Genomic DNA, 27694 nt, shown 5'->3' with positions numbered 1-27694 from the left:
TTTTTCACGTAAGTAGCTATGTATATATTAATTCAGGTCATAGCTTTTCATTCTACCTTTCTTTGCTTAACTGAAACTGATTGGTATCAGAATTTCAAAATTGCAAAATATTGTCAGAAAATTTAGAAACTGTACGATATATATTGATATTTATCCAATTCAAATAATATTCACGTTAAATTTATCAAAACTCATTATAATATCATGTACGATTATTATTAATACCAATAATGCTTACGATATTATTATATTCGACATTTAGTTATAGCTAATACTCGCGACGCTGTTCTATTCTATATTCACCGCTGTTGGTATAGGCATATTATAATCGATATTTATCGTAAATGGTTATATTTATGATGTATCGTGAGAATATTACTTGAAATATCCTTTTTGTTGTGTTTAAAACTAGCGTTACACTATGATATACTAATGTATTGCCGGACTCTATTCTTTTTTCTAATATATTTTATAATTTTTTCTATTTCTACGGACGCCATCGCTCACCAACCCACTGAACTTAATATGCAGTTTTTTTCAGGCCACTTTGCTCGCTAATTTCGCCGGTCCAACCCACAAATAAGCGAATTACAGTCTCATACAACTACTACTGAAATAAAAGTCTGATATAACTTCTGATATGGTTCAACACACTTCAAGACTTCGAACAATGCATCGAAGAACATAATTTTTTTTATAAATATAAAATACAACTTCTTTTCTTAATTAGATTTATTGTATAATTTTTATCGAAAACATATCAGTTTAATGTTTTTTTTCGCTTTTAGCTAGTCACAAATAGCATAGATAAAATATGTTATTGGTGTATAAACTCAGCATCTTTTTTTAACATAAGTAGCTTCATTTTTGTGTTGCTGTTGTTGTTTCTTAGGATATTTGGACAAGCCAACCTCGCCAGCCATCGGCATTGCAAATTAAGTCAGGAATAAGCGCTTTTCTTTTGACAAGAGAGCACCACTAGGGTAAAAGTGCAACTTAGCTCAGAACCTATGGATCGATGGCAGCAACATTCATTTGTAAGGTCATTTCCACTACTTACAAATAAATCTGTAGAGGAAGGAAATTTTCCTCAGATCTATGTGCCAATGGTGCCGGTTTTAGGGGAGCACGTATACCGCCTTGATTTGGTGGGTCTTAGAGAATTTGGGGATCGTATCATGGCCATTCTGGACCAAGGTACGATGCTCCAACCACTGGGCTGCCACGGCCCGCTCCATTTGTTCTATCAGTGAGTGCTTAATACCTGATGCATAAAAAAATGAAAGACGGAAAGGAGAAAAACTGATCTCGAAAAGACCCCAAAGAAAAGTAGAAATAGTTACAGTTTAATGTCCAGCAATAAATAATGTTTATAATGCTCAGAAAATGTTATCATCAAATATATAGCTCCAAAAGAGATTTGAGAACTCTATTTGCTCGAAAAGTAGTCGGATTTTTGATTGATGATAAGTTCTATTTGGCAATAAAATGATGATAAGATTTACTTGCAATGATCAAAAGAGTCTTGCATTGTCAAAATTGTCAAATTGTAATCAACCAAAGAACTTCAGTAGATATTTGAGAGCTCTAAATACTCGGAAACTGATCGAAGTTCTGATTGCAATGTTGCAATCTAACAGACATGAAAAATGTGATAAACAGAAACCTTTAATTTTTACAAAAGGAACTAATTAAAATAAATTCTTAGAATAATTTTGACTCGTTCATTTAATGTCCCAGTGCGATATAAATGCATACAATGCAAAAGCTCTTTGTCTAATATGAGTTTGTATAACTTATATGGTAACGCATTTATGGATACAGATACAATATGTCTCATTTAATCAATTTATCATTTCATTTGTATCAAAAGCACGTATCATCCATAGTGTTTTATTCCGCTTCGAATGCTAGTCACTAATAGCGAAGATAAAAGGTGTTATTTGTGGATGAACCCAGAAGCCTTTTTTCACGTAAGTAGCTCCATTTGTTATATCGGTGACGGTTACTTCTCATTTATCAGTACCTGGTTCAAAGAAAACGAAAGACGAGTAAAGAAAAAAAAGTTGCAAACTCAGACCCCAAAAAAAGTCGAAACAGTTCCAGTTTGACGTCGAGTATTTTCTTCGATGACGTCATGCCCACCCACAGAATTGCTGTCCCTCAGGTGGCAACGGAAGGAATATCTTCGTTTGAACTTCAGTGAAATGTAATGGATTGCTGTGTCAAAACAACGGGCTCGTGGGGGGATGAAAAAGGTTTATTTGTGAATGTTAGAAATATCTATTCTCTTTTTAAAACTTTTTGATAAATAATAATTGCGTAATTTTTCATTGCATAACACGTACTTGTGCCAACTGAAATGAATACTCTTCCAAGAAATTATTTTTTTGGTTTTTTTTGGGGGGAGGAGGCGGTATTTTTTAAGTTTAAAGATATTTTTATATAATTTAGTAAAACTCATACATTAATCTTTTAAAGCTGGTTCTTAATTTATTTTTAAAGAAAAATATCATTTAAGTATGAAACCTTTATCCTTTCAAATCGTTATATTTTCCTTTCTTTATTGTTTTGTTGTATAATGTGACTTTTATAAACTTTTGCCCCAACTAAAAAAATACTCTTTTTAAAAAAAAAAATTTTAAAAAAAATAAAAAAATTATTTTCTTTTTTTTTTTTTTTTTTNTTTTTTTTTAATTTGAAGAGAGTAAAAAAAAAATTTTTTTTTTCAAATTAGTTTTTATTATTACTTCTTATTATCTTTTTTCATTAATTACTTCTTATTACTTTTCTTAAATTACTTCTTATTTGCATATTTTGGGAATAATGAAATGGTTTATTTACCTATTTGTAATAGTCAAAAATTTATCATCAATTTTTTTATTAAAGTAAACGTAAATAATTAAAAACGCAAATAATGATGTAAAATATCATTTCATGCGTTAAACTACTTAGAATATGATTTTGTGCGCAATGAAATAGATATTGTCAAAAGAAAAATAATCTTTCTGCAATTATTAAAGTTTTTTAAGTATTTTTAAAAACTAAAAAGTAATACAATATTTTTATTTAATTTTTGCGTAATTTGTAAAAAGAAAAATAATCTTTCTGCAATTATTAAAGTTTTTTAAGTATTTTTAAAAACTAAAAAGTAATACAATATTTTTATTTAATTTTTGCGTAATTTGTAAAAATTAATTTAAGGGAATTTTTTCTTCGCTTTCTAAATCTGGAAAATGTAAATAAATAAAATTTTTAAAGAAGATATAATACTTGAGGAACGTCAATTTCAGTCAGGAATCTGCTTCAACTCCATAGATTTATTTTTTTCCCCTCTAAAGATGATTCATTCATTTGCAATAGCTAACTTGCAATAGATATTTACAATAGAAAGAATGGAAATCGCTCTCTCTATTTAAAAAAAAAAATAAAAAAAGGAATGTCGAAAAATTTATGAAGATTGAAAAACTAATTGATAAGAACATAATTTATTGAAATTTGATTAAAAAGAATTTGATAAAAAAATGAATAAAATTTTTTTTAAAAAATTCATTTAAAATTGGGCAAGATATGAGTGATTGAATTAATGATTTTATACTTCAAATGAGCAACAATTTGTTTTTTATTTATTTATTTCGTCCATACTTTATTTAACTAAATTATAGACCTTACTAGAGGGAAAAAACTCCAATTCTAAAAGTTGCAATTAATCTGGAATGACGGTGAAGAACTCGTGTCGTTAACTAGGGAATCTGCATTCATGTAAATGAAATAAGATTCTAGATAATATTTTGCTTTAAAATATTTCTTAGACCTGTTAATAAAATCGAATTTAATTTTCATATCTGTTAGTAATAGTAATCATCGAGGCGATTATCACATATCTTGCCAATGCTACATTTGCTACATCGAACTAACCAGACGCGCTTTAATATTTCAATTCGGAGAGTACTGCAGATATGTCCACCATCAAGAATTCTACAAATCACCTATTGCTGCACAATGTTAGAACCTTGCAAAAAATTTAGCTCAAATAACACCTACATTCTCTCTGTCCCACTCACGTCGCCTCATCTTGATAGTACGGAATCTGGTTCCATCCATATGAAAGCAGATTTCCTTATCAATGACATATAAGTTCCTCTCTACTCTTCCCTGTCGCTTGTGAATACACCTTGTCCTGATTTGCTACTTTCAGCCACCATCCTTTCCCTTGGCAAACTGCGGTTTTCTGTTTTTGTTTTTCACCATCATTTTATTTTCCATCTATTCATTGTTAACTTAGTGTTTTGTTTTTTCAAATCTGTTTTGTTTTTCTCATTCACATTTAGTAGATCTTGATAAGGAGTACCTTTTTTCGAGTGCTCGAATCATGTCAACTTTTTTACACCTTAATAATTTTCAAACAAATGAAGTTTAACCACAACCATATCTTTTCTTCCGTTTCTTCAGATTATTCATTTCATAAAATTATTCTCATGCTGTCATTTGAAAAGGAAAAAAATCATTCAAAATCTGACAAGTTTAAACAAGTAAATATAGCATCTCATTTAGAGAATCAGATTAGATAAACATCTGGATATTTGACTTGTACGAATTAGCAAGTCAATAATTAAATAAATTAACAAATAATCTTTTATAAGCTATGAAGTAGTTTAACAATGAATTATCTCCTTCGAAATTAGACACTAAGGCATTTTATGGTGTCATCCACAAAAATGCGCTTTCTCTAAATAAACGAAACTTTTTTTTCTATAAATTCTTATTTTATGACCCTCAAAATATGATAGTTGCAATTACGAAAATACAACCCTGATAGAGTAGTCGAAAAAGTAGTAGAAAATTTGAGTCCTTTAAATGGCTATTTTACTTTTTTCATACCTCGTCACATCTCAGTACTTGAGCAAAATTAGGGTATATCCAAAAGGTACAAAGAAAGTTTTACTCAGAGTAGAGGCTTATTGTTAAGTACCCAGGTCAAAGTACCCAGGCGTAGGTCAAAGGAGAAGGATCTTAAACGCAATTAGATAATGGGGTGTTATTTCCGGTGCATATCTTTGAATCCAAAATAAAATCAATAGGATTTAATTAGAAGTATACGAGTATTATGTATAAGAAGTATTTATTCTTATTTATTATTGACTTTTGCTTTTGAATTAACCGAAAACAAGTTTATCGAGCTAATCCTTCCGATATTACACCAGTATTACGTATTAAAAATATCATTTTTGTCTTGTATCTTTTTATTATATGGTGCAGATAGGCCTGGGCAACAAACTATTTACTATCCTTATCTTAGTAAGTGATGAAAAGTTGCAGAACCTCGCTCGTCAGGTTTTGGAGGGATAGATGAGGGATCAAAGAAAGAGAAACTTTTTTAAGTGTATTACTTTTTGCGTTTAGAATTGCCACACTTTTAACTGCTTCGAAAAGACTTTAAGTTCAGAATATTTTAACGAAAAGCAATGAAACGTAGATAAAAATAACTGGAGACATCTCGAAAAAGCTACAGAGCTTGAACCAAAGAAAAGAATTTGGATAAATGAAAGTGACAAGCAGATGCGATTGTCACTTTCAGTTAGTTACCCGACTACTGCAAGGCAGCCCCCAGCCATAAAATTCAATTTATTATTCTGCATTTTATTGTTTACTCTTTAAACTTCTTAATTTTTAATCCCAACAAGGTTGTTGTGATTTCGTGATCTCATTATATATATAGTAAATTATATCTCAGTCAAAATAATAAGTAAATAAAAGAAATTAGAGGTGTTAAATAGGTAAAAAGCAATAATAGTGCTTTTTAAACATAAAACCATTTTAACTTCGAAACTAGTATCTGAAAATTTTAGTTTCATCCACTCGGGTTAGAGCTCATTTAATTCAAGGTTGAAAGGGGAAAAAAAAGAACATATGATCCATAATCTAATTTTTGTCTAGATAGCAATTTTTAAGTTTCTTAAACTTTGATTCTTTCTCTCCTCCAAAAACCCAACACTTCGTAAAACTTACCCGCTAGGCAAAAAAAAAAATTATGTTCTGATTTTTGAAATTTTCAAATTAGGTATCCAATTTTAACCATAGTTCAATAATAGAATTCCATGCTAAACACTATGCGTAATACACAATGTAATTTAAACAATCAAATTATGGATATTGTCCTTTTAAAATACCTAATATCAAATTATATTCTTTTCACCATTGTGGTGAAGTAAGCAAATATTGAAATTGCTTTATTGTGACGGTAATTTTCCCGATTAATAGATTTAAAGCTCTACAAGATGACGAATTTATAATATTGAATTCTCTACAGTAGATGTTCATTCTGTACGACAGTGTACAATGTACAAAACATAAACGAAACACCCTTAACTTTTGATCTAATGATCGGATTTTCATGCACTAGGACTCAATTTTAATAGATCGATGGGGATATCAAATAAGCTAATAAGTTAGTGCAGATAATATTTTAAATTAAAATATCAGACACAAAAACATTTTTTTATTTTAATAAACGTGCTTTTTTATCATCAGATATGGCTTTCTTACCCACAAAATATTGGGGGAAGCAGCAGTCTTTGAAATATTGTTTTTAATCGAATTGAAAAATTTTTGCACTCAATCATAAAACTCTTTTTTATCCAAAAATAATTCAATCAAAAAAAATAATTTTTAATAATTTTTTTTCTTTATTTTTTTTATTTAATAATAGCGTAAAAATTTTTGAATTGTATGGTGTACGAATTTTCATATTATTTAAAAGGACGTAATTTTATAGAGCAAAATGTAAAATTAGAACAAAATCAGTCGAATAGTTCCTGGAAAATCAAATTATTAAAAAAAGTCGTGTGTTTAAAATTCAATTTCTTGGAAGTTATGGATGGTTGGCTGAATGTAAACAATAACAAACTTCTTAAAACCGGAAAAAATTTAGAAAACTTCCGGTGTATCCATCCGCTTATGTTACGTTTACATACAGGCATAATTTCTAGAAAATTTTTGTATTGTGATTTAAGTTTAAATTTACGCGTAATTTTACCATTTATAAGAGGTTTCTTCAATTTATAAATTTTATAAGACAGTGAGCCTTAAATAAAATTAGGGAAAATAATATTGCCATATAAATAAAACGTCAAGTTTCTCACGTTTTACGTGCTATGCTTTAGTTGGCTATATATTTGTGTAAAATATCACCAATTGTTAATTTTTGGGTAGCATTAGAACATACTTGAAGATTTTTGTTCAAATTTATTTTCTGCTGAAATTAAAAGAATCGACAATTACAGTCATTGTTTTTTTAAATCTTAATGCATTCAGAATCCCTCAAAACCAACAGAAAACATTTTATTACTATTCTACTAGTGCTAATCATTTAGTTATTTTTAAGCAAAAAACGCTTACTTTCGTTTCCATCTGAAACGGGAGTCACGTGATTTTTCGCATACTGACGTCACTCGTGTCCATCTGCTGTGCTGTGAAAGACATTAGGTTCTTGCTTTCGCTTAAATTTTCGTAGTTGAATCCAACAATTTTAAGTGGTAAATAATTATGTGAGTGCAAAGATAATTATAATAAATTGTGCCCTAATGAAGCTTAATAAAAATGTGGCCTAAAATAACGTATTTTAGTAATATTTTCTAATAACAATTAGATATAATAATTCATATGGTGCTCATTGAAACATTGTTAATAATAGTTGATGGTTCTGAGTATTAAAGATTCTTTTAGTTCAACAAAAAAGGGGTTAGAATGAGTTATGAATGTCTGATATTACTTTGTAAAATAAAACGTTATAAATACAAAATAAATCTGTTTTTTCATTTTTTTAACCGTGTTAATCTTAGTTTTAAGGTATAATTCCAATTATTTTCATTTTAAATTAAAAAAAATTATGAATAAATTTATTATATTAAATAATTTTAGATTTTAAAAATGTAGAAAAGCTTTAGTTATTGATTTTTTTATTTATTTATTTAGTTTGAATTTAATGCAAGGAATTAGCTCCATCATAGCAGTAGTCTGTAAAAAAATTGTGATATCAGATATTCATTCTTTAAAAAAAATTTAAGTTAAACGAAAAAGAAAGAAATTAATATAATTTATTAACTTTATTTTTATTGCTTTAATATATATTATAAGAGTATTGAAATCAAGCATATGCATTTATTTAATTTCACATCAGAGAAACAGGAATTAAATTTTATAAATACATCTAAAAATAATTTTTCACCATAGAAAAATTCCTGTTTACTCAAAGAATAATAATGGTAAGAAATTATATTAACATTACTGTATATTTAAGTATTTAATAAATAACAAAAAAATTAGATTAGAATTTATTTTCATTTTTTGTTAAGTTTTTTTTTTTATTCCTTAGCTTTACTGAAACAAAAGTGTTTAGCTTTATGATATTCGCTAAAATTATGGGACTAAATTAAATTTCATTAATTAAAATTTTAAGTACGAACACATAGACTGTGATGATGATGACAGGCATATATATTTTAATGGGCTAAATTCCTGAAAGTGTTGATTCGTTTTCGGCAATACTAAAAGCTTAAACTGAGTTTTAATTACATTTTTTTCATTAAAAATATATAATGCATTAATTTTACTATTTTAGAATTTTTCTTTGCAAGCACCGGCAAATAGTTTGTATAAATAAGAAGAAAAATCAACAATAACCATCGATGGTAAATACTACATTGCAGAAAGAGAAATTAAAATTTAAATTTTAGAAGTAAAAATAATTTTCAACTACAGCAAAATTCCTATTTACTCAAAGAATAATATTGAAAATAGATATAAGTATTAATATATATTTAAATATTTAATGCCTAGTAAAAAAAGAAGAAACAAACTGTATTACTGAATATTTACTTAAAAAGAAAATCCTTCAATATACTTTAATATATTCTTCAATATTCCTAAATTACCCAAATATTTTGAACGTAGATTGTAACGATGATGGATAGATATTTTTCAATGAACTTGATTTATAAAAACGCTGATTTTTTTTCTCGCGCGTATCCTTTTTTTTCACGCGTAATAAAATTATCCACCCTCTATCTAAATGTATACTATTTCTAACCAACTTGCGATTGATTTTGATTAACTAATTATGCTGTAATGGAGCATATTACTTTAACTTAAAAATAAGTGCAATGAAATAATATTTTCTATGAACATGAATACCTCTAATTTTAACTGAAAAGAAGTATTGATTTGCAGTGAAGAGCTACATAACGATTTCTTCAGCTATTTAAAAACCTTTCTTCCATTTTGCACACACTCTCAAAGCCGTATAAAAATTTTACTAACAACATACAAAGGATATTTATATACAATATAAATTATTTCAAAACTGAAAGAGCATTGAAAAAGCCTTAGCGGGTGGAGGTGAAACGTTTTCATTCAGCACACGCTACGTCATAACCAGTCAGGGATCGTTTCTTATTGCATCACCTACGGAGACCTTTTGGGGCAATTTAAATGTTTAATAATTAAATAACTACACATCTGGGGGAAAAAACAATCAGATTTTCGGATTTGGGAGAGAATTTCTAATTAATCAAGGTTGAAATTTAAAAAAAAATAAGAAGTACTGGAATTATCCATCAAGCTGAAGTTAAGATGAAGTAAAGAGTTATATTGTAAGTACTACAAGCATATTAATATCGGCTGGCACACGCTTTTTCTATCTTATAATCCTTATAAGCCTATAGGCATAAAAATAAGTCGAAAGTAGTAATTCAGAAGTCATACGACAAATATTATCACCTATTGCTATCTGTGCTTAGTTTTACTCGATCAACCATTCATAAATGATAAATAATTCTTAAAAATTATTTTTACTTGGAATTATCTTTGGATAAACAAAATTTATAATTGTGTGCAATTTTTTTTTTCAATTCACATAAAAAGCTCTCTAGATAAGGCAAAATACTCAAAAAATAAAATTAACATGAAGGGGTCTTAAACCATTGAAACCAAGATTACGTTTAGTCCTTTATTTTCTGGGTAAGGAATCCTCATCTGCCGAAAAAAAGATATGTTTATTCAGAGAAAGTATAGTTTGACTACGGTAAGAACTCCCCTCTCCACAAAGTCGGAGGCTGTCTGCTGCTATGGAAACAAGAGTTACTCATTTTAGTGAGGGTAGCTTCTCTTCACTCTAGGACTAACACAAATGACCGAAGATACAGATACCCTTTCTCTCACCGACCCGAGCCAAAACCTATCCTGAACAATGACCCCACACCCCTACTTGAAATAGTTATACCCCGTTACCATAGTCACCGCCGCGACGGATCCAGACTAATGGCTACTGGTGTTCTTACACTAGACAAACTGTACGTTTTTGTGTCTGATTTCGTAACTTAAAATATCGTCTGCACTAACTAATTAGCATGTGTAAGGTCACCCCATAGAACTATTAAGTTTAAGTCCTAGTACTTGCGGCCTTTAGATCAAAAGTGATTCAGGGAGTTTCGCTTCTGTTTTCGCGCAAGAGCGCAAGCCTCTGGATTGGACCAATTAGATTACATTCGCTGACGCAAATGCGCTACTAAAATATATTGCAATTTCTAATGCTGAATGACGTTTTAAAAACATTTTTCTACAATCAAAAATGCTTTTTATTACTCGAAAATCAATATTTTTATTTCTAGATAATACTAAAAAGAAAAAAGTTTATCACACTTAAAATAAATTTAATAATCGATTAATCGAAATCATAGTATTTAATCTAGAGAAACCAGAACCGGATGTATGCGAAGTGTTGCGGCTGACAGAACAATTTTTTTTATTTTAAAAATGATGTTTACATACATAATTTGTCAATGAAAAGCAGAGTATGACTGGTTATTAAAGAAAATTTTTAGCACACAAGTTACATCGATCTACATGGTAAAAATTATTTACAATTTTTATTTGATAATTAATGTTTAGTTATTTTTCCTGATCTTGTGTTAAGTATGCCTTTATTTTAAAGGAAATTTAACTTTCTATTTGTTATTTCCTTTAATGTCAAAATTAAACTGTATACTGCTTTTTACTTTCTGGTTTGAGTTAATACTGATTACTGTTTTGTACTAAATGTTTCATACTTCAAGAAATACATTTAATACCGCACAAATAACACACTGTTTATTTTTCTCATTTATTACATTATGTATAAAGTTGTTTAAAATTGTGCCTCTATTTCATCATGTAACAGTAAAATATTAATTATGATCAAATATTTTATTGCTTTTTATAGTTGTTGTATGTGTCTGTAGTTTCACTAGTTTTAATGAAGATAAGTATTTTTTGTAGCCTATGGACTGTTATAAATCTGTTAAATAAATAAAGCTATTTGTTTAGTTTTTTAATAAAAAGCACAAAGTTTAGGTTGTACCCTTTCTTAAATAAAGCTTATCCACATTAATAATTATCTTCATAGTGTAACAAGTATGTACAGAAACAGGTACTATATAGTTTTTTGCTTAATCTTTCATTTGATTTAGTAATAATTATCATTGTAATACTCAGTAAACTTCAGTTTAATTAGTTAAATGTTGAGTTTTTATTGTTTAAATAATTAAATAGTTTAAGTCTGGCATCTTAGTTGTAATAGTTTATTTTTAAATTTATTGTAAGCTATGAATTAATACTATCTAAACTTAACTTCTTTTTAATTGTATTTCTGTACCATTATTGATGTGCATAATGCAAGTTTTGACTACAATAGGAAAAGATGGTTGAGAAAATTAATTGTAAAACACTTCCTGTTATAGTGAGAAAGTACACTAAGCTGAAGAAATTAATTGATTTTACTTTTTATGTTCTTTTATATATTGCGTTACAATCAACTAAAGAATAAGTAATAAATAGTTTTGACATAAATATTGAGTTTTTCTCTGAATTCTCTCCAATATAAGCAATGCAATCTCTGTATTAATCAAATTATTTTTGGGCACTGATTTTTTTTTCTTTTATTAATTTATATATGCTAAAAAAATTAATGGATGATAGGTTGAACCAATTTTTTAACATTAAACCAATTGTTTTTTAACTGGAATTTCTGGAAATCAAGGTTTTACAGTGCTTAGTGATTTATTTTTTTTAGGAAACAAATTATACCATTAAATAATTTTTTTTTAAATTTTTTTATCGATTTTAAAGATTAAGTGTTCTTTTTTTTTTAATGTATTAATTTATTCAAACTAAATTTTACGTCATATACAAAGTAACATAGACTACATTTATTAATATTAATTGCTGAAGTTGTAATTGATCTTTTTTTTAACTTAAATTTCAACCTCTCTCTATACATAAAACATACATCTGCTATATGTTTACCATGTTTTCCTCATCAAACTTAGAAGATTAATTTTATTTTCACTTCATCGACATATTCTTTTAGAAAACTATGTAATGACCAATTCATAATCCCCAAAAAAATCTGTTCCATAAAAATATAGGATTGTCCTTTTTTCTCTATTTAATACAATAAAAAAAATACTTATTTGCAAACTCTCTTTTAGTAATATTATTATTACTAAAAGAAAATTATTTATTTATTTTATTTATGTTGAAAGAAATTATGAATAACATTTTATATAGATGGCCATAAGAAGCCTTCTAAGGATTCTTGAAAATGGGAGCTAATTATGAATTGTTCACGTCTGTTGGAGACTGAGTATCTTCCTACTATGGAAGAAGCAGTAGCTGGTAAATATTAAAACTTTTTATTTCAAATTCTTTAATATGTAATGGTAGAAATAGTTTTTTGTATTTTAAATTGTAATGTAAAGATCGAATGATGATGCAAAATTATATTAATAAACTTTGTTATAACTTACATCAATTGTAATTAGGTTTTTTAGTGTTTTAACAATTGGCAAAAATTTTGCATGAAGACCCTTATAGAAATAGATGTTGATTTTAGATAGATGCAGATTTTTGACTGTTAAGAATGGATAAAGCTGTCGCATTGAAAACCTAAACATTATATTTTTATAATCCCATAAACATAAAATTTCTTATTTTATGAAGTTTATTTGATAATTTAAAATATCAAACTGTTATTACTACTTTTTTTTAAATTTATTTTTATCAAAAATTTGAATGTTAAATAAAAAAGTGAGCACAAAACAAAATTTCTCTTTGTTGTTGATTTGCTATTTATCCAAATTTGTATAAAAATTCCTATTTACAAGCACAGTATCTCCACTGAATAACATGGGAGATAACTGATTCTGAGGGATTAGGTGGCCACAAATTGAATTACAGTTGACAGTTAAGGGGTTAAACTAAAAAAATCAATATTTTAAATATATACGTATGAAAATAATGATTAATAATGACTAACAAGTGGGAACAGTTGTGATAATGTATAAGACAGCTGGATTTTAGTTTTATATTTGTTAAATACACAATAAATCTTTTTTAGAAATAGTTGTAATTTGAATAAATTTATAAACTTTGAAATTTATATTCTTTGTTATCTTTTATATTCTTATTTATATTCTTTGATTTTATATTAACCTATCTAAAACATTTAAAAAAAGTTTAAATGTACAATATTTTCTTACAAATCATTATCATATGAATAAAATTTATTTTGTGCGCTTTTTTTTCAGTTTTTTTTTTTAAAAAATAATGTTAAATTGATGATTATTTCATCTATATTTATGTATTTTTTTTAAACTCTGTAAAATTACAATGCACTTTTAATCAGTGATTTGCCATATTGTTAGACCTATTGTGGGAAATATTCAATAATTTATCAACTGTACATTCCAAAAAAATTTCACTTAGCTAAGCTAGAGGTGTTTAATATTTAGTTGTTAAATATCTAATCATGAAGTAAAAAATGAAACATTTACTTAGTCTAAAGCATTTTATTACGTATGGGAAAAAAACCTTATTTTCAAACTATCAATATTTTGACAATAAAGGAAACGAAGGAAATAAAAATATGACCACCGAAGCCGACGTCTTCAGGGGGTACCGGCTGGTTTGTAGGACACTCGTGGGTTCGANAATAATTAATAATGACTAACAAGTGGGAACAGTTGTGATAATGTATAAGACAGCTGGATTTTAGTTTTATATTTGTTAAATACACAATAAATCTTTTTTAGAAATAGTTGTAATTTGAATAAATTTATAAACTTTGAAATTTATATTCTTTGTTATCGTTATTATATTAACTTATCTAAAACACTTAAAAAAAGTTTAATTGTACAATATTTTTTTACAAGTCATTATCATATGAATAAATTTTTTTTTTTTGCCCTTTTTTTTCAGTTTTTTAAAAAAATAATATTGTTAAATTGATGATTATTTCATCGATATTTATGTATTTTTTTTTAAACTCTGTAAAATTACAATACACTTTTAATCAGTGATTTGCCATGTTGTTAGACCTATTGTGGGAAATATTCAATAATTTATCAACTGTACATTCCAAAAAAAATTTCACTTAGCTAAGCTAGAGTTGTTTAATATTTAGTTGTTAAATATCTAATCATGAAGTAAAAAATGAAATATTTACTTAGTCTAAAGCATTTTATTACGTTGCGGAAAAAAACCTTATTTTCAAACTATCAATATTTTGACAAATTATACTCTTAGGCATGAGTTTCACAAAAAATTAGACACTGCATTCAACATTTTATTATGTGATGAACAGGACTAACTAACGACAATTCAGATAAACAATAAAATAAAAGCAATTCAGGCCTGAATTCAAGATTTTTAGAAAAACTCAAGTCAGAAGAACACATTATTTGTGCAACCGTTTTCTATAGCTGACAGTAATTTAGTGTTGCCAGAACCTAGAACTATATATTTTAATGTACTCTTTTTCTCATTTAGCTTTAGGAGAACTGAGTATAGGATTAGTGATATTAGGAGGGATTGTCACGACTGGAATGTATTGTATATACATTGAAGAACTTGTATTTCTATATCGTCACTGGCCAGTCAAGTTCTTTCTCTTAAAACTTGGATGTCTCAGCATATTTCCTGTAAGTAATAATTTTTTTTTTAAAATTTTTTTTGTAGTTAGGCTTGTAAGGCTGATTGTTTCTGCAGTGATGTGATTACTGCTTCTCATTGTTCTAAAACACATTAATGTATGAAATTTCTCAAAAGCAGTGCCAATTTAATTTCAATTATTTCAAGCTGTAATAGAAAATTAATATTATTAATAATAAAATTAGATATTATAAAATAAGATAATTATTAATTTAATATAGTGCACAGCCATTTTTTGGAAACGTCTGTTGAAAAAAGGATTTTAACTTTTGGCTACAAAGCGTAAAGTGTTAGAAATAGTGATTGCAAAACAATCATAGTTCTTACAAATCTAATAATGTTAACATTATATTTGAAGTAGGATCTTTTTCATGCACTTTCTTACAGAACATATGTCCTAGCCACTATGAAAATTGTATGATAATATTTGTTTCATTATGTTAATTTTTTTTATATTTATCTAATTTGAATTTCTCTATTTTGCAAAATATTCATAATTAAAAATGGTTTGGTTATGGTTTAACTGGAAATTATTTTTGATGACACTCACAGTGAATTGGTAATTAACATAAGTCTTTCTTGCAAAAAAAATTTTGATATAGTTCTGCTCATGGCCATCGCTCTTTGGGGATTCCCAATCAATTCAGTTTTTATTTATCATTTGATAATTACTAAATAATTCATTAGTATGACAAGAATAATGCAAATTTGAAGGAAAATCAAAGTATTACTTATAACAGAAGACAGGATACAAGGAAACATACTATCAAAGTTCATTAAAATATGTTGTAAAATTGCAATTTAATTACATATTCTTAATATTTATGTATTAATTTAACAACTAATTCTCTTCATACTGATAAATTTGTTTATAATCTGTTTATTTCACAATTATTATTCTAATTGATTATACTTCTCTAATTGACATAAATATTCTATTTTAACTTACTTGTTTCTCACTTTAGCATTTCAGCTATTAACTGCAGGTCTCTGTGTTTTAATGTTTCTATAATTTTTAAACTTGGTTTTATGTTTATAGAAATAGTTTTCTATAAGTAGATAAAACTTTTACTTTTGGTTAGAAATATTTTATTGTATACTTTTTTATTATATCTATATTACAAGTAAGATATTTGAGTCATTTATAAAATGTTATCAATAAGTGATGTTTATGAATTAAGTTGCAGCTGGAGAAGCTGTTAAGAGGTGAATTTATTTGTAATGACTGAAGACTCTTTTTTTTCTTTTCTTGAAAACCATCATATTTTTCAAAATATTTTTTAATTTACATGTTATTGTGGAAAGAGGTATTATGAATTAGCATATTCAAGATAACCCCCTCTAACCATTAAAATTGCAACATCATAATCTGATCATTTGAACAAAAATTAAGGTGCCCTGTTTGTTTATTTTGCAAACTACATGTATATTGGAAATTCTATGTATGATGGAGACATATAAAAAACCTTTTTTTAAAAAAAAATATCTTCATGCAGTCTAAAAAAACTTTAAAAACTCATGTCAACATCAAGATTTTTTATTTATTTATTTATTTTGGTCTTGTAAATCAGTGTTCCCCAAGCCCCGGTCCACGGACCGGTACCGGTCCGTGGATCAAATGATACCGGGCCGCCCATTTCATTGAAAATAAATATAAGATCCTAGGTTTATACCCCAAATTAAAAATATATGTGTTCCATTAAAATTTTATTTATTTAAAAAAAGGGGCCCCGAAGGTAGTGACATAAATTTTTTAATGTTTTAAAAAGTAAAAAGAAAAACACCGAATTAGTATTCACCGAATTCTTTCAATGAGTTTTAATAAAAAAAAACAATCCTCATAACTGTAAATATCATAAATAAAACCAGAAAGCGAGGCGCGAAATTTACATGGGAACTAGTGAAGAACAGTAACAGCAACCAAAACAAAGCAACGGAATAAACTGGACATAAGCAACACATTTCGTGTGTCATTGTCTCCGATTACCCCCAAATGGAACCGTTTCATTGCAGAAAACAAGCTCAGGGTTCTCATAGTTTTAACATTCTTGTAAGTTAAAATGTTAAATCACTTTATATTTATTTTTTTATGTAACTGTATTTTATTTTGAAGGCATGTTTAAATACAATTAAATTAAAATAAATAAATCAAAATAATTTAAAATATGAACAATCAACTCCTCCCCCCAGCGGGCCGCAGTAAAATTATCAAACGTTGACAGGTCCGCGGTTGTAAAAAGGTTGGGGAACACCGTTGTAAATTATGTGAATGAGCACTATGATTTGAACACTAAGTATTTCATTTTCTGAATTTAAATGGATGTGGGAAATGAGCATTCTTTTATTTCAATTTTGACTTATGAAACAATTTTATCTTTATTTGCGAAAGTAATTGTAATAATCTTAAAAAAAATTGAGATATATTTCTTTTGAAAAATGTGGATTTCTTCCTATTTATGTTGGCTGAACTTAATTTTTTCTTTCTTACATTATGATTTTTCTTCTTTTAAAAAAATTTAAATAATGGTAATGTATTGTTACAAAGTTTCAAAAATAGTTTTTTACGAAAAATTTGTACATGAAATTTGACATTTAGGATACAAAAATTTCATTAAATTATTGAGGAAAAAAAAAGTATTGTATCAAATTTTGAGCTTTAGAAAAATATTTGAAGTTGAAGCTGATTCTTTAGCCATTATCTTAAAATTGCATCAAGTAATTTCTAAATTGATTAGCAGAAGTTTGACTGTAGTTCTTAATTTCATTTAGTGTAAGAAAAATTTTAAAAGTTTTCAGAAATCTTTTATGGTCAATTTACTATGCATTGATAATTTTGAATTTTCTAGATTGTGGGCTCCTGCTTCTTCCTAAATCTTTTGGTACCTCGTGCAACTGAGTACACAACAAACACAGTTATCTTGTAAGTTTTTAATACCTTCTTATTTATTTATTTTTATTTGCATCATTAAAAAATATCGTAAGATTTTGATGCTATTGAATTTGTGTAAGTGTAAGTTTGACAAATTTCTTCGGATCTTTTGGTTTGCTATGTAAAATAATCTGCCTTAATTTGTGATATGTGTGGATAAATTGAATGTATAAAATTTAAGCATAGTTCTACCACATTAGAGCATATAAAAGTTCTTTTGAAATTTTCTTTCCGATAATTTTATTTTGAATTTACTTTTTGTTCCACTCTTTATTTGGTGATTTATTTTTGTTTGCATATTATTATTTGAAATCATAAATAATGAAAAAATATTGTAATAATGCTTAAAATTTTTAATTTTAGGATTATATAGTACTTAAGGTTATTAAAGAAACATCAGAGTCAAAGTTCACTAATAAATATCTTTTTGAGTCTTTTGTGCACTTACTCTCATAATAATAATTAACTTCATTTTAAGCTCAAAAACCCAACTTTTATTTTCAAAGAGCTTTTGAAATTATTTTTAATATATTGTTTTTTGATGGAACATTTGTGCTACTTCACTTAACCTGCATTTCTGCTAATCAGTAATTTCTTCTTTTTTTACTTATTAATGCATAGTATATACTACTGTAATTTAGGCGTTTATGATTTAAAACATTAAAGTTTGGTATGCGAGGTGCATCTAATGGGGCTCCCTATCCAGTGTTTTTTTTCTTTTTTCTTTTATTACTTGAGCTTGAAAAGCATGATCAGTGATAATTTAAAGAATTAACAATGCAGGTGAAAAACAGTTTGCATGAATGTAATAAAAGCGCACCAGATGCTTTCCCTTTCAACCAAAAGAATTTGTTGCCAAGTTCCCTTATCGCAATCTCCCCCGAATAGTTTCTTACAAGGATCGACTGAATTACAATTCTCCCTCCCTCTGTATATTTCTGTGTTATTTTACTTCTGAAGTTTGTAAAGTTGGCAAAATCTACTTTGAAAAAAAGTGAAAAATAGTTAATTTTTGGAAAAAAAAAACTTTGTAATTTAGATGAATTTAGATGTCTGAACTTTTTACTAAATTTAATGCAAGCTTTAGGTTTCACACTCTAAGTCTAATTTTTTAAAGTAATTTTCTCTATGTTTACGTCACACGTTTGAGATATTAATTTGATTTTAAGGTGTCTGCCCGCTCCATTAGTGCTGTTTTTCTGGGTGGTTATTGGTTATGCATCGAAAGAAAGGAATTTATTAGAGCGTCTAGAAGACAAATTGATACCACTTCGAGGTCCACCCTGTTGTTGGTTTTGTTGGTGCTGTCCTAAAATGCCATTTTCAAAGTAAGTTTTACAATTGATTCATGGATTTAATTATGCAAAGTGTTTAAATTTTATTTCATTTTCCATTATTTATTCATATTTTTTATTTTGGATTAGAATCATTTAACTGTGTAACTTCATTTGCATATTTTCTTTTTTTAAAAAAGAAAAAGGTCTATAATTGTATTAATTGTGAAATAAAACCGTTAAAATGCTTCCCCAAATCGTTAAGTACCAAAAAAAGTTAAACTTTTCTCCGTATTTTTCTCCCTTTCTTTATTATTTTGTTTTTCTTCCTCCCCTTTCAGTGTTAATTTTCTGTTTTTCAATTTGGATTTTAATATTCCTCCAAAATCTTAAACTCCAAAGTTTAAATATTTCTGAGTATAGTTAAAAATATGCTAATATTATATATGATTTCTAAACATATTTTTTTAAGGCTTTTATATGGTAATAACAGGGTGCGTAGCGTTTTTAAAAATTGCTTAAAGGTGCTTATTTTCGTTTTTGTTTTTAAAAGCCCTTAAAGGTGCTTTTTTCATTGGGTGTTTTTAAAAAGTCTTAATTTTCCCTTTTTCAAAATCAGATTTTTTCTTTACCATGTTGATTTTTGCTACGAATTATACAAAAAGACACACTTCACATTGTTCTATTCAACGTTTTCACAATTAATTCAACTCCAATCTATTTCGGCGTATTGTCAGTCTGTAGTGTATGAAAACACCATTCGTTTTACATGATTCAAAATTTCGTGATTTTTGACAATTGTCAAAAGCAATGCCAAACGTTTTTTTTTTTTTTTTTTTTGACATGACTGTGAAAACAAGATAAAGCAGTCAATTGTCAAAAACTTTCCAACCCTGCTTAATTATGATATTTTTTTAAAGTGCTTAAAAATATTTTTTGAGGGCTTGAAAGGTGCTTATTTTTTGTTGAATAATTTGGCTACGCACCCTGAATAATATTTACCTTAGCAACATTAAAATAAAATGATCTAGTGCTTTTTGCCTGTTGTGTTAGACTCTTTATGCCAATTGTACTACAAATTTGCTGATCGAATTAAAGTGCTAGTTGTGATAATTGACCAACATGAGTAACTACAGTTAGCTAAAATAACATTCAAAACAAAACATCTTTCCCTCTCAAAAAGTTTAAATTTAGATTTATGTTAACCAGATTTCAAATCTCTTGTACTTTGTTTAAATTATTGGGAAATACAATCTAAATATTTTTAAATACTTTATTTCAAATTTAATAATACAATTTAGTTTATATCAATAATATATTAAGCAAGGGACCCATAATAAAAGTTAAGAATTTTGAATTTTACAGCTCTGCTAAAAATAATCATTACAAGCTTTTTAAATTTATCATGTTTTTTAATTTTATGGTTGTGATTTCTTTAGTTTTCCTATGCAGAATATTTATAAATATGGATACCACTGCCTTCCAGAGATTAGCTTAAGTTATGGGGTATCATCTACTTAATAAAAACTAAAGCATGTGCATTTAACCCTTGGAGTCCTAAAAATGTTGAGCCCTGAGTAAAAGATCTGCTTGTTTCACCTTGTTGAAAGGTTTAAGTTACTATGTTGCTGGCCGAGTGCAAGTACATGTGATTAAAATAAAAGACTACATACAAGATTCACTTCTTGTAAAGAACTAGCATTTTATTTAAATTTCAAAGGGATCAATAGAAAGGTGAATGTTTAACATTCATATTACTTATATACAATGAAAATTATAATTTTTAGAACGAAAACAATTATAGGCAAATCAAAATAGAGAGTGATTAATTACCATTTCTTTGATGACCATCGTACACCATATACTTTAAGTTCTTTCCCTTTCAAATTAAGCACGCTTTTTATGTTTTAATTTTTTTTGTTTAAACATAACTCCTTAAATTTCATCTCTCTACTTCTAAATAAACTTCATCCTCTCAATTCTGTCTCTACTGTTCCGCAATCCTTTTTTCACTAAGCTTCAAAAACTTATCCCTTGAAAGTTAAAATCCTATAATTTTAGGTTAAGAATAAAGGCATAATCAAAACTAAAATATTTTATCACATCCTGAATTTAAAGGGGAACACTAATGGTCCACCCTTACATTTAGACTCAGCTGGTCAAAAGTGATCTGAAACTCCTTAATTGGGACTTTTTATATTCTGAGAAAATGGATAGGAATCATAAAAAGGGGTCGATAAATGGTTCCCCCAATCCTAAATACCAAAAATAGCATAAGACCAGAAATATTTTAACTTCAACACTCTATCTTAGTTATAAGATAATTCAATTAAATAAATAGTTAAATTATATAAGTTTAAGGAGCATTTAAAGTTTACGATACAATTAAAGATATCATAACAAAGTTTAAAGCAAGCGTTAGCTTAAATATTCAGTACAACATTATCTTTCTGTCTCATTTTAAATTTAATATATTATATACATATACTAATTATAATTTAGCATATAATTTTATATAAAATAATTTATAACTGGAATTTAAAATTTGTGAAAATAATTTGAATTGAGATGTTTGTAACTAGATTAAAAAATTTATTTTAATCAAAGAGCTATGTTTATTTATCCTAATGAATTTATTTTAATCAAAGAGATGTGTTTATTTTTCTTTCTTTTTCTAGGCAGCGGTTCAAAGTAGTTAAAGTCTGTATATACCAATTTTTTTTAACGCCAGTTATTCTGTATGTTATTGCAACAGTCTGTTCAAAATATGGAGTCTTTAAAGAATTAAAAGTAAGTATTTTTATTTAATCCTAGCAACAACTTATCTTCATTAAGTCACAAAATGTATCTCATTTTTGTTTATCACACTTTTATTGAGATTCCATCTTTTTCTTGAATGAGAAAGAAAGTTCTGTTTTGTCAAGAAATTTTGACAAGAAGGAAGAATTTCCTTTTTGCGTTCTTGTTTTTTTACTTTAATTGATTATTGTAATATTTGCATGTGTTTCTTATATAAATGTTCATTCTGCTTCAAAGAATTTAATATTTAACCCTTTCGCACCTAATGGGACACGTATGTCCCAAGCAAATTTCAAAAAAATCTTTTGGGACAGAAACACTTCTCTGTCTAATGAAAGACTTTCCCACCAGTTCTGACAATATTTTTGAAGGTATTTCACAGAAAATAGATGGCACTACCATACATAATGGTGCCTTACTCATAGTTTATGCTACCAAAATAGTTCTGTTGTAAAAAAAAAAATATATATATATTTTTTCCTTGACTCAAGAATGCATTCGAAGAGTTTGGTTGTAATAAAAAGATTTCGAGAATGACAATTGTCGTAATTTTCACTTTTGTTATTTTCACAATGCATGAAAGTGTCTTATGCCTACATATATATTATGGGGTTTTTGCTCAAAACATTGTTAAAAATGCTCTCTTGAAAAATTTAGAAATGTGGTTTATCATTAAATTGCCTTAAGCCTATTATTTCAATAGAGGTGTCTAAGCTGGCATCACTTCACTTACCTGTCCTGTTGAAATCCATCAGTTATCACGCAATTACTAGTACAACCAATAGGAACTCATTTCTATTGGGAGACTCATAGGAATCATCCAATAGAAATAGTGCAAACCAAAATTAATTGATTGATAATGGAACACTGATCTAGTTCTGTCTCTGACTTGAACATCTATGTTGGAGAACTGGATAAAGGGACACACCAAGTGACACATTAAAAAGGCTCAACTTATTATATGCAACTTTGCATTAGATTAAAACATTTTTTTCCCTGTTTACTTCTAATAAAACAGTTTAACAACTTTGAACTTAATTTATAACTTACAAAACTCTAAGCTAACTTAGTCAACTGATAGAAAAATATGCAAGTTGGGAAGAAGTTGGAAGTGCAATGAATGTTTCATTTAATTCATATTTATAGCTAATTGAAATTTTAAAACTGAATTCCTAAACAAATTTACTTAGTGTCAATTTTTATTCAAAATATTTTACCCTATCTGTTGTATTTAGATTATAAATTTTGTTACATAAGAAATTCAGGTTGAAATTGAAACCATTTCTAGATTTGGTCATGCTATATCTCTGACATAACATTTCAAAGACTATGTGATTCATGTAAAACTATATGGAGCTAACATATACAATTAAAAATATTATTACAAATTTCAAATATATACTAAAAATAAATTTTCCCACTATTACTAAGAAATCACATCAAAAAAACATTTAACTAGTTTTTATTTGGAACCAAAAATTAAATAAGAGTTTACGAAGCAAGTTTGCAAATAAAGTTGCTATGGTCACAATGGAAATGGTTAGATTTAAAGTTTATCCTGATTGAATCAAGAACTAAATCTGTGATCACAAAATAAAACCTTTTGGAATCTTTTAAATAAGTAACATTTCATTTTGATTTATAATTCTCTTTATTGTCAAGAAACAAAAATGATTGCAAAACAATTCTCTTCTCACTCCCTTAAACTCTCCAATCCCCCTGAAATAGGAGTTCCCCCACTCAATATAGTCAATAATATGAATGTGAAAGTATTTGCCAAATAGAAAAGAAGATTTGGCCAGCCCACCATTTAAACACATCTGCAAAAGCAAAGATATAAAATATTTTTTATTGAACACTCTCTCTGAATCGTAGCAGTAAAAATAAGGAAATGTAACTAAAATTTAGTAATATTATACCCTCTCCTTTGAAAAGTAAAATGTAAACACAAAGGGAAGTCTTTTTCTCTTCTTAGAAGTGTTTGTAATAAAATAAAATTCATAACGTTCATACCATAAGATTTTGAAATGATGAATTGAAGGATTATCCAATAAATTACTTAAATACAAAATGTTAAGCAGTATATTCATTCTGTTTTTGTCGCAAGATTATTGAAACTCTCCTTTAAAATTATTTGATTAAATAAGTCTTGAACATGGTTCTAAGTTCCAATTAAAGATTGGAATGAGGAAATTTTAACTAATTGATACTGGTTACTTTTTAATGCAGCAATGCGATAACATTTTTCTATATATTGTTAAACTATTGAGATTTGTTCAGTGTTCATTTATACTGGAAACCGTTAAAATTTTGTTTGAAAGAAAGTAAGCATGAAATTAAAAATGATATATTCTACTATTTTACCATAAAATTTTCCTTTATTAGACTCAAATTGAATTTAGTTTATTGTTTGCCCCTTTTAAAAGTTGTCTGATATATGCATAGTGTACCAAAAATTGTTTTGATTTTTTTGAAGAATGTTATATGATTTTTCTTTTGACTTCACTACAAGGCCTGTATTAATTTAAGTTGTAAGAGTTTAGTAATAGTTATTGATTTAGTGCTATTTTAACTTGCTTTTTTTAATTTTTTATGTGCACTTGTCTGTTTTCATTTATTCTTTTAGTATATTCATATATTCTTTTAGTATACACCTATTCATGTATTTATTTTGTGCATATTTTATTTTATTATATTTTTCTATCAATATGTTTTTTAACCCTTGGTAGTCACGAAAGGATTGTTCCAAAGGCTTCTTCTTTCCTCTTCTGATAAAATTAACTTTAACCATTATAGATATATTTTTGGTGCATTTTCTAGTTTATAAGCATCAGTATGTTTATAAGCATCAGTATTCTCTAAATTCTAAAAGCTTGATCCTGATGGGAGTACTTAATAAACCCTATGAGATGCAATTTTTTAAATTTTTTTTAATTATTTTTTTTACTTAAGAAGCATAAACGTAGTATAAAGATGTCTTTAACAATAGCAGAATTTTTGTTTCATGAACATTTTATAAGAATGTGTTTAACTTGGTAAATGTGTACATGCAACTATACATGTTGGAAATTATTGTTTGCATATCAAGGGTGTTTTAAAAACTCACTCAAGACTTGAATGTTACACCACTTGCGTGATAAAATATTGCCAGCAAAAAAAAAAAGTCTTGACAGTCTGATTTATTAAAAATAAAACACTACACTAAAGGACAATGCATTCTTATTGTTGAGCAAGTTTTGAGAAATATTGAATATATTAATTTAATTTCATACTTTCATGATCATAATTGACGTCCAAGATCACAGGATTAAACACCAGCAAATCTTTTTTTTTTAGATGTCCAAATTAATACTAACAAGCCCACAACAGCTCTTGTTTTGAAGGAAAAAATTGAGTACATATTCATGAAAATTCAGACTTATTTATGCAAAACAGTCATTGAAAATTCAGGCAAATGACACATTTTTATATTTCAAAGGACTCAATAAGCATGTGTGCCAGCTAATGCTTTTTACCCACCACTATACTGTTCTATACATACTCTATTCGGTATAACTTATGAGCCAATAAAAAAAAATTACAATCTTTAATAAGAATGTGCATTTTAAAATCATAACTACTACTTTGTGAATTTTAAGACACCCTATGCATGCATGTATTCAGCAAAATTTAATCAAATTTAAAAATTTTTAAGTTTCAATATAAAGTTCTATTTATTCCACTATCTCAAATATTACACTTTAAAATAACACTAGTCATTCTAAATTATGTTTTTCTAATTTCAGTTTGTGCCAGATAATGCAGCGCCATATCTCATGGGTCTGAACTTTGTGTCATTTTTTATTGGAACGTACGGATTGGTGATTTTCATGAAGACCACTTCTAAGCTTCTCTCTGGTTTTCACATTCACGGCAAGTTTGTCTCCTTACAGATGCAGTTCATTCTAGTACGCTTCCATTTTTTCTCTTTCGACACTCTAGGCAGGCTGGGATACTTTCCTTGTCACCCACCGGTTTCATCTTTAATGACTGCTCTGTGTAAGTTGCATTTTTTATCAAAGTTGTTTATTGCTTCTGTTCATTATCAAAAGTTGTTCATTGTTTTTGTTCCTTATCAAAAGTTGTTTATTGTGTTATGTATGGCATTATACTATCATATGGTGAGACAAATTCACACGTGTCATTTAGATTAACAGAGTACTGCTGTAAAATTTAGAAATTAACAAAGATAAAATTAATAAAAATACTATTGTGAGACAGATTCTCACATTTTGTTTAGATTAACAGAGTATTGCTGTAAAGTTTAGAAATTAACAAAGATAAAATTAATTAAAATACTACTTTGAGACAAATTCTCATGTTTCATTTAGATTAACAGGGTACTGGCGTAAAATTTGGAAATTAGTAATGATAAAATTAATCAAAATAAAACAGTGAGACAAATTTACATACTTCCTTTAGATTACCAGGACACTGCTGTAAAATGAAACTAGCAAGACTAATATTAATCAAAATATAACATTGAAATAAATTCTCATGCTTCATTTAGATTAACAAGATACTACTGGAAAATGTAAAAATCAGTGAAGATAAAATTGACCAAAATACTTCTGTCTGAAACAAGCTCTTCTACATTTAATAATATCTTTTTTGTATAAAAGGCCTTTTGCAATAACAACTAAATAAATTTTTTAAGACTAATTTAGCTATTTTTTTCAAAATTATAATTAATTAGTTTTGATATTTGAAAAAATTTTAATAACTTAAATTCTAGTCTCATTTCCTACAAGTTTTAGGTAAGTCAAAATACTTCAGTTTAAAGCTGACTATTCTTTCTTGAAAACTTTTTTTCTTTGTGCATAAATTTTTGTGAAATAAAACTGTATTTATTTTATAAGGTAATTTAGCTTTTGTTACAGTTATTATTAAAGAATTTTTTAACTTAAATTATTGCTCCCAGTCTCTGCAAGACAGATCAGAATTGATGTTTGTAAATCGGTGCATTTTACTTTTATAAATTGGTATAGATAAGTCAAAATACTTGTGAAGCAAACTATTATTTTTTAAATGATATTTTTCTATGTATAAAATATTTTGTACTATAAAAAAATAAATATAAAATTTAATGTAGCTGCAATATTATATAACAATTAGTGATAAATTCTGATAATGGAATTTTTTCATAATTTAAATTAGTGTCCACAACTTTTGTGAGTTTTAAATACCAAAGTTTAACTACATTTTGTATTTACTTTTGCTGCATTTTGCATTTAAAAATTAACATAGATTAAACTAAATACTATATTAAAAGCAAACTATTCTCGTTTTAACTATGTATTTTTATGTATAAAATGTTTATACAATAAAACTATATATATTTTATAAATAATATGGCTCTTTTTATTATTATTTTTAATGAATTTTTAGCTTAGAGTATTGCTCCACCCCTCTACAAGTTTATCAAAATTGGACTGTAATTTGCTGGTTTTTGAAAGTTATTATAGAGCAGTTGGTAAATGCATTTTGCATTTAAAAATTATCATTGATAGAACAAAATATTTCAGTATAAGACAAACTATTGTTTTTGTAAATGTTTTTATGCATAGAATATTTTGTGAAATAAAGCTACATCAATTTTGATTGTTCCAATGAAATATTAATGTTTTAA

The 27694-nt window shown here is 27.2% G+C and overlaps 1 protein-coding gene across 2 annotated transcripts in view; it reads left to right on the top strand.

Moving 5' to 3' along the window:
* The window catches only part of LOC107444651 (organic solute transporter subunit alpha), a 74709-nt gene that overhangs the window by 43796 nt on the left and 3219 nt on the right, over window positions 1-27694 (top strand). The window contains exons 1-7 of one of the 2 annotated variants that reach the window (XM_016058862.3): window positions 10733-10905; window positions 12604-12711; window positions 14863-15014; window positions 17871-17944; window positions 19123-19281; window positions 21906-22017; window positions 25812-26064. In XM_016058862.3, coding sequence (XP_015914348.1) covers window positions 12651-12711; window positions 14863-15014; window positions 17871-17944; window positions 19123-19281; window positions 21906-22017; window positions 25812-26064 — 811 coding nt within the window. In that variant the 5' untranslated portion in view covers window positions 10733-10905; window positions 12604-12650. Of the gene's footprint in view, window positions 1-10732; window positions 10906-12603; window positions 12712-14862; window positions 15015-17870; window positions 17945-19122; window positions 19282-21905; window positions 22018-25811; window positions 26065-27694 lie in introns of those variants that run through there. The other variant, XM_021146300.3, reaches the window with a different exon arrangement.

Source organism: Parasteatoda tepidariorum, chromosome 8 (genome assembly GCF_043381705.1).
Source record: "Parasteatoda tepidariorum isolate YZ-2023 chromosome 8, CAS_Ptep_4.0, whole genome shotgun sequence".
Taxonomy (NCBI): domain Eukaryota; kingdom Metazoa; phylum Arthropoda; class Arachnida; order Araneae; family Theridiidae; genus Parasteatoda; species Parasteatoda tepidariorum.
This window is presented reverse-complemented; position numbering and strand designations above follow the sequence as displayed.